Genomic DNA, 8365 nt, shown 5'->3' on the forward strand with positions numbered 1-8365 from the left:
CATAGGGAACTCATGTAACTGCCACCTTACTCTGCCAGGTCAGCAATCCTAGACTTGGTACTCCAGCTCTCTGTGCCAGTAGAGCTCAGGATAACAAACAGCAGGATGTGCAGTTACTACAGTTTCATGCACCCTCACAAGTTCAGGTCCCTAAGGGTGGGAGGGACAGCAAAAGAACAACTGATATTCAAGATTTGGCAAATGATCTGCCCATGTACCTGTCAGTGGGAAGCAGTAGAGAGGGAGTCTGACAGCTTGTCAGTCAGATCGTGGAATGATTTGATGCACTGTTCTATTATTAACATATAGACATGTACACACAGGGCCCTCCACCACCATTCTTGGAAACTTCTGCACAGTGTAGTGCCAGCCTCCCCTCACAGATGGACTGAGACAGAAATTAGGCAGCACCTTCCATGCTTCCAGCCTGGCCCTTGTACTTTACTCAGACTTAACTTTCACACCAGGCATCAAACCTCCTTGGAGTTGGAATCTGGTAAAGAACATGTTTTACAACTCATATCCCCTCTAGTCTTGTGGTTAGGAGGTTGCCAGCGCAGGCAGTGACTGTGTATATTACACTAAATTATAAGAGCAACAGGCAGGTAGTAGCAGTCGTTTATACAGCTACAGTGTCACATTTTAATACTTGGAGACATCTCTGCTTCTAAAGTGATTTTTAATATCCTTAGATATTTAAAAAAATAAAAGCCAAAGCCATGTCTTCTGCAAGGCACACTATAGACCAGGGTGCACAATTCTATGCCCAGCTTTGCAGCAAAAACAAGGGAGCTGCACAAGTCCCAACCTAGGCTGCCAGCACAGAGGCACAAGTGAAGAGGGGAGCAGGCTGTAACCAAGTTTGGACACCACATACTATGAGGTCTGTCTAACAAAGTAGGAATGAAAAGGAAGGCACAGTGGACGAAAAAAAGTGTATTCATCTCCAAGGTTAAACTAAGGGATACCAGAATACAGACTACCTGCTAAGAGAAAGTGATGAGCGGGGAACCTGTGAAGGGTCTGTGTGGAGCCAGAAGAGAATTAGAGTTTATTACCAAACACTCGTAGGTTTCAAACTTTGGAGAAACCTTACAGAAAAGATCAGTCTCTTCTTTCCAAACCCAAAGATACAATCAAGCAGCAACTTTTAAGGGAAATATGAAGTGTCAGTATGTATGTATCCATTACACATTTATGCATTATGAATTATGGCTCTAAAATCTACATTTAAGGACCAGCTCACACTGAGGGTGTTGATTCTGGACTAACAAATGCATAAATACTCGAGTGTTCCTGATATAGTCAGACCAGCAGGAAAAGTGTTTTTCAGAGAACAAGTAGAACTTTGGTAGCAATCAAGTTTAAAGTGCCTTATGCTTTTTTAATTCCTGTGCAAACACTGCTGTAGAGGCAGAAGCACATTTCAAGAGCCTCAATTACATAGTAACACATGACACAACAAGGAGGTTCCAGTTACCTCCTCTGCTATCCTCCACAGCACAAAAGTGATGACACAGACCATGTTCCTAGCTTTCCCTCAACAATTTCTCTTGCACCCATTCACTCCAGCAAAATAAGCATTAAAAGACACACCCAGTCTTCTACTGTGGTCTGCAATATAGCCCTGCAAGAACAAACTGTATTTGGGGAAAGGACCTACATCAGATGGTGGGTCATTGTCTTTTTACTGGCCAGACCAGCAAAGAACAAGCTTGGCAGGGTCTGCAACCACTGCTTTCTACTCAAACACTCAATCAGCAGTGTCTCATTGCATAAACGTGGTGAGCACAGAGCTATTTTTAAAACTAGTTTTTCTCTCAGCATAGTTACCAGGCTGTAGAAACCCCGCCATTTCCCATGGCAGTCTGCAAGTGCAGTCCTTCTGGAATGCATTGATCAAATGATGCAAAGATCTGATCCTTCTTTCTTCTACTGGCCAAAAGGCCTAATCCCCTAAACAACAGTGTTTTCTTCCTCCTCGTTCAGCAAGGCTCATTCCTCTGTGGAACTAGGAACTTCCTAGTGCCTGTTGATCACAGCAAGCAGGAGAAGGAGTGAAGCTAGTTGTTTCTTGTGCAAGTCAGTCAGGATTTCAAACCCATTTTTTCCATCATCTGTTCATACACTGTCCAGGCCATTGCTGCCATCAGAGTCCGCCTGAGGGCGCGAGGCACACCGCCTCGGAAAAAGCCAACCAACCCAAAGTCCTGTAACAGGAGGGAAACAAACAGCAACCCATCATCATCTGCCTCTAGGGTTTTAATTTATCATCATTTACTGCATGAAACAGCACAGGATATATTATAGCTCAGACTCAGATCAGTTACTAAAAAACCCAGCCTTAAATAACATTTAACATTTAGGAAGAACCTGTAGCACTGTGCAATCACCCAATAAAAGCCAGAAGGGCATCAAGTGGAGAAGGGAATGCCAGGATGGGGACAACAGACAGGGAAAGCCACACTCGAGCCCAAAAAAGAGAAGGTAAGGTTGTAGTGGTTTCAAGACACTTCAGGAAAATGACTTGTCCTTGTTTTAGAGCTTCATATTCGCACAAGTCACTGAGCTATTCTGTAAAAAGTGAGATTTGTAAGCACTGAAGTTAAAAGGACATTCTGAAACGAGAAAAATGTATAATACACACAAAAAAAATCCATGCACAGATAAACAGATTGCTGTTTAGGAACAAAGTTCAAAATGGGAGGAAAAACATGTGGGGAAATGAAATGGCAGGGAGGAAATGGGGAAAAAAACACGAGAAAAACATGGAGGAAAGCAAGGGGGAACAGCAGGAGGGGGGGCATGGAGTGATGGGAAAAGGGTGGGCAAGGGACTGGTGGTGGGATGAAAGGATGGAGGGAGAGAAGGGTGATAGGGAGGCAGGGAATGGGGAAAAGCAAACTTGCCAAGATCTGCCCTTCCAAGGGCAGGAAGGGAAAGGTTTTGAGTACACCTCCATCCTATTCCTGGGATACAGATCTGGGCATTTATATCTCTTTTAATGTCCAAATGGCAAATAACTGTTTTGTGGCCATCTTAGAACTGAAGCTGGCATGTCACACTACATACTAAAGAAACCCTTTGCCCAGTGTGGTGATCACAGATGTGCCTATACTGATAAACCACAGGCAGCAGCAGTTTAAGTACAGCTCCTCTGAGCCTACATACTAAGCTAAGCTGAAATGAAGATGAAACAAGCTAAGCACTTTACATCACTACCAGTGTAAAGATCAATATGAAACAGAGCTGAAGTGAAATCATTCACCAGCCTGAAACATGAAGCAGGCCTGTGTGGAGTGACACTTGCTGGATTATACCCATCTTTGTGCTCCAGTACTCGGAGCTTGCTCTCCAATTCCTCACCATCTGTAATTTTGTGAAAACAGACATAGGACTGAGAAATGGAAAGAATAATCATGGAGCAAGTTCACTGCCTTGCAAACCAAGAAGAGTGAGAAAAACATCTGAGTAGTGATGATGGCCTCTCTACTTACAAGGAAAAGCAAGGAATGGGCTGAAGCCTCTGACTGCTCTCAGACCATCAACCAGAGTACTTTCCAGTTATTACTGAATGAGTCCGCACATAAACCAGTGCAAAGAGATTAAACCTCAGTCTACCACAGCACGACCCACCCCAGCTTCTGAAAATGCTGACACTTAACAGACTGACTGCAAGAGCATATCAAGCAGTCACGTTTATTCACCTCCTTTAAAAGACAACTTATCATAGCTGTGCTTCGGGTGAGAAGGTAAGAAGTGAGGCTATAATTGCACGTATTAGAAGGGATTCACCTCACCTTGTAGATGTAGGCAATGGTCTGGCTTGTCCTGCGGTACTTTTGGGGGGACAGCTGCATGTGTGTCTTGATGACATCCGCAGGCTGCGTTGCCAGGGAGGCCAAGATTCCCGCAAAGATCCCACAGCCAAAATTCAGCAAGGGCATGAGCACTGGATCCAGCTGGTCTGCAACAGAGCAAAGTGAATGTACTCAGCCACAAAACAGGCCAGGAATATTCTCGCTGCCTGACGAAGTGAAGAGATACTGAAAGACTAAATCAACACCATGCAGGATAGAGACACCTTTCAAGAAGAAAAGTGGCTACAAGTCAAAAGTTAGCATTGTTAAAAAGCCTCATTTGCTGGGAAACTGAAATTGACAGGAACCCAGAGAAGGAAAGACTGGATAAGTGTTGCCCCAGCCAGTTCTAACATCAGTGAAAACCCACCTTGGTGGAAAAAGGATCAGTATACAAGGCAACCAGTATCAGAAAGGACAGCAGAACACATCATCTTTTTCAGCTGTTCATGAACCCACCTTATGCACCAGTCTTCATAAAGACAATCAATCAATTTAGGACCAACTTCCATTTCTACAATGACTTGACCTATAGGTCTACAGTTCTCCAAAGGAAAAGACAAAAGTCCCACCTAAAGCCCTACAAGTGACTAATTTAACTATTGAAGTAGAGGCCAATAAGGAGAGCATGCAGGTAGTCAACCTCAGGGGAAGATGCTAGAAAAGAGACATTTTCTGTTACAGCCTCCAATGTTCAGCCTTACCCTGAGGTGTGAAATTTTTGGTCTGTGTGTAGAACATCAGGTAGATCCCAGAGAAGGGCGCGTCCCGCAGCAGCGTTGCGGTGAGCCCACTGAACATGCCACGAGCCCCTTCTGTCTGATAGATATTCTTCAGAGCTCCATACACACTCCCATAGCCATATCTTCCACTCTGCAAGGGTAGACAACAGTCATGATCTATGTGCCAAGTAGAGGCCAAGGAGCCCTATACACATCCCACGGCGACCTTGTCCAAACAAGTGTTAGTATGGGCTCCATGTGATGTCTCAGATGGCAGCACAGACAGCCCAAGACAAAAACTGGGTTCCATCTACCTCAGCCTTTAAAAATAATTCTTCAAGGAGAAAAATTTCACATTGTATACAACTGAAACTAAAATCTCAGGGTGACTTAACACTTCTTGAATTAGCGCACGGCTTTTCCTGCACTACATGAGAACCAGGATGAAATCAGGACTACACCCCTGGCTGTACTCTAAGGGCAACAACCTTCTCCCAGCAGAAGAAATGCTTTTTCATCCCGAGGAAGGGGTGCCACACCATTAACAGAAAACACTCACCTCATACCGGGTCTTCACTACTGTCACTGGCAACATGCAAATCCCAGATATTGCGCGTGCAGTGGCACCCAGAAAGACAGACTCCAGGGCTGTGGGTGAACGGTCCCCTAGGAACTTTTGCTTCATCATGTACAAAGTGCTGAAGTAAATCCCAACCCCAGGAATACATCTTGCAAAAGACTTCAGAAGAAACAGAAGCAGATGAAGAAAGCAAAAGTACACATAAGACAAAACCTACTAAAGAACGTGTCAGAGGCTGTTAAACTTGACTGAAAGACTTGCACCAAGCAAAGACAAAAAAATCACTGTAGTGATTTTTCCTCAGTTCACATGCTAAAAAAAAGATGACACAGTAAAAATAACTGACAGCACTGAGAGCCAACGGATTAAATTAATTTAATGCATTCCTCAACTACTGTTTTCTAGGAACAAGCTATTCCAAAACCAAATAAGGTTGGGGTAGTTGCAACCCCACGTTTGCAATGGTATTCAAGAGTTCAGCTGCTCAGGACTGCAAATCCAACAGTGACTGCTACAACCTAATCAGTGGAATTGACAATATTAACTCTTTAAAATAGGATTTAACCATCTAAATCACAAGGTTCATTCGTAATTGCACTGGCTATTGCATACAATTCATAGTTAGCAATAAACAGTACGTTTATTTATGCATTTACTTTTAGAAGCAAGGGTTAGAACAGTCACTTACTGGAGAAACACCTTTCCAGAGCCCCAGAAGACTTTCAGTACGAACAACACTAAAAAACAATGTTACCATCCCAGTACGACTGGACCTGAAAGGAAAATAAGACAAGAACTACTGAGACAACCTACGGATGCTCTCTGGCAGACATACTCTGCAGGCACCCCCTTTCCCTCCTATCTCTGTGCACCACCCCAGCCCCTTTTAGACACAGACTGCTTTTCTCGGTCACTTATTACAGGGCTTCTCTGGCATCTGCTGCTTTCTGACCACTGGTAATACACATGAAGAGGCCTCTCTTGTTAGCGCCTTTAGCTACTGACTCTTTTGTTAGCAGAAAGAGGTGCAGCCATAGTGGGCTACACCAGGCAAATGGGAGCAGCTGCACATGTGGACAGGTTTTATGACAACCACACATGAATTTTCTGAGGGCAACCTATCAACCTGCATGGTGGTCACTCCAGCAAACAACAGCCTTTCAGATGTATTGTATGCCATTTGTATGGCAAGGGTTTGGTACCGGGGGGGCTACAGAGATGGCTTCTGTGAGAAGCTGCTGGAAGCTCTGGCTGACAGAGACAATACCAGCTGGCTCCAATAGGGACCCCCTGCCGTCCAAGGTTGAGTCCATCAGCGATGCTGGTAACAGTCTCTGTAATCACATATTTAAGAAGAGGAAAAACAAAAAACTTCAACAGCAACTACACAGGGAGAGAGAAGTGAAAATATGTGAAAGCAACAACTCTGGCAGACACCAGGGTTCGTAAAGGAGGATGGGGAGGTTCTCCAAGCACTGAGGCAGGGATTCCCCTGAGCCTGTGGTGAAGACCATGGTGAGGCAGATTGTTTCCCAGCAGCCCATGGAGGACCCGATGCCAGAGCAGGTGGATGCACCTGAAGGAGGCTGTGACCTCATGGAGAGCCTACACTGGAGCAGGTTTGCTGACAGGACCTCTGACTCCATGGGGGACCCACACTGGAGCAGTTCATGAAGAACTGTAGCCCATGGGCAGGGCTCATATGAAGAAGTTATTTGAGAACTGTCTCCCTTGGGAGGGACCCCCTGCTGAAGCAGGGGAAGAGTGTGAGGAAACCTCCCCCTGAGGACAAAGAAGCAGTAGAGACAACATGTGATGAACTGACTGCAACCCCCATTCCCCATCTCCCTGTGCAGCTGCAGAGGACAAGGGAGTGAAATCAGAAGTGAAGCTGAGCTCAGGAAGAAGGGAAGGGTTGGGGGGAGGCTTTTTAAAGATTTAATGTCTCATTATTCTACTCTGATTTGATTGGTCATAAATTGAACTAATTTCCCCAAATCAAGTCTGGTTTGTCTATGATAATAATTGCTGAATGATCTCTCCCTGCCTTTATCTCAACCCACAAGTTTTTAGTTATATTTTCTCTTTCCTGCCCAGCTAAGGAGAGGAGTGGTAGAGGTGGTTTGGTGGGCACCTGGCATCCAGCCAGTGTCAACCTACCACATGTGTGAAGATAAATGCTCTGTTTACACATTATTAAACTAGTGTTCACAACACAAATCATTTTAGCTCTTCTGGAACAAAAGATCAGTCCTTCTCCATGATATAAAAACGCCTCCTATTTCAGAAAGACTCTCTGTATCTGATTTTTAACCCTGAACTCCAAGCCCCGGACAGCAAACCAGGCAGAAGCCTGTGGTGGAGCACCCCTACCCCCCCACCATGCATACAGATCCTCATCCTCTCACCTATTCACAGCAGGCTGCGGAGTTTGCAGGCGGGTTTTCAGCAAGTCAAGGGGTTGGAAGAGGAGTGTGGAGCAAGTCCCACTGATGGAGCCACACACAAAGGCCTTTAGGACTGGATGCATCTGGAAAAGGAAGATGACTTTAAATTGCCATTTAATTAAGAACGGCACACGAGGAAAGATAGCAGCTGGTATGTTGCTTCTTACAGGAAGAGTATCAAAGGACTGCTGCTTAGGGCACAGGAAACTCTTTTCAGACCTCTTTAGAGCCTGATCAAGTTTTATGTGTGGTTTTGGTCCCCCTGCTTGTCCTGGGAGAGTGTTCAGGAAAATCCTTGCAATTCAGCAGTTGGCAAGAGTTTTCTGAACGCCAAATGCATGAGCAGACACTTAGTAATGATTTGCCAGGTTAAAGGAAACGAGTGCCCCTTCCCACCACCTCACCAACTACCTTCGCCCAAATCCCACGCACCTGTGCTGGGCAGCCCCTCCAACCCTTTCACCCCACGGCACACCAAGGTCCACCCACGGGCACAGGCACCAGCGGGGCCCTCCGTTAGCACAGCCCGCCCCCCAAACCTGGCTCAAAGGCACCCGACGCGCAGCCCGGCCTGCTCAGCTAAGGCCTGGCTTCCCTACCCACACCGGCCGCAACCTCTCAGCCCTCCTCGGGGTGACAAAGCAGGAGGCACAAACCACACGGAAGGGCAGAGGCTTTTCCTTCAAAAAAAACAAACCAAACAAAGCAAAAAACCCAACACCACTTGAGGGTGGGTTTTAAAGAAGGCCCGTCCCG

The 8365-nt window shown here is 45.7% G+C and overlaps 1 protein-coding gene across 1 annotated transcript; it reads right to left on the reverse strand.

Moving 5' to 3' along the window:
- Positions 1 to 2087: 2087 nt before the first annotated feature.
- On the reverse strand, positions 2088 to 7692 carry SLC25A38 (solute carrier family 25, member 38). Its single transcript, XM_010001689.1, has 6 exons — positions 7571 to 7692; positions 5851 to 5935; positions 5142 to 5321; positions 4565 to 4733; positions 3801 to 3967; positions 2088 to 2210 (listed from the first exon to the last, which is right to left on the reverse strand). Exons 1-6 carry the CDS (start codon positions 7690 to 7692, stop codon positions 2088 to 2090), a joined length of 846 nt encoding a protein of 281 aa, XP_009999991.1.
- Positions 7693 to 8365: the final 673 nt, after the last annotated feature.

Source organism: Chaetura pelagica, unplaced genomic scaffold (assembly GCF_000747805.2).
Source record: "Chaetura pelagica isolate M959 unplaced genomic scaffold, ChaPel_1.0 scaffold657, whole genome shotgun sequence".
Taxonomy (NCBI): domain Eukaryota; kingdom Metazoa; phylum Chordata; class Aves; order Apodiformes; family Apodidae; genus Chaetura; species Chaetura pelagica.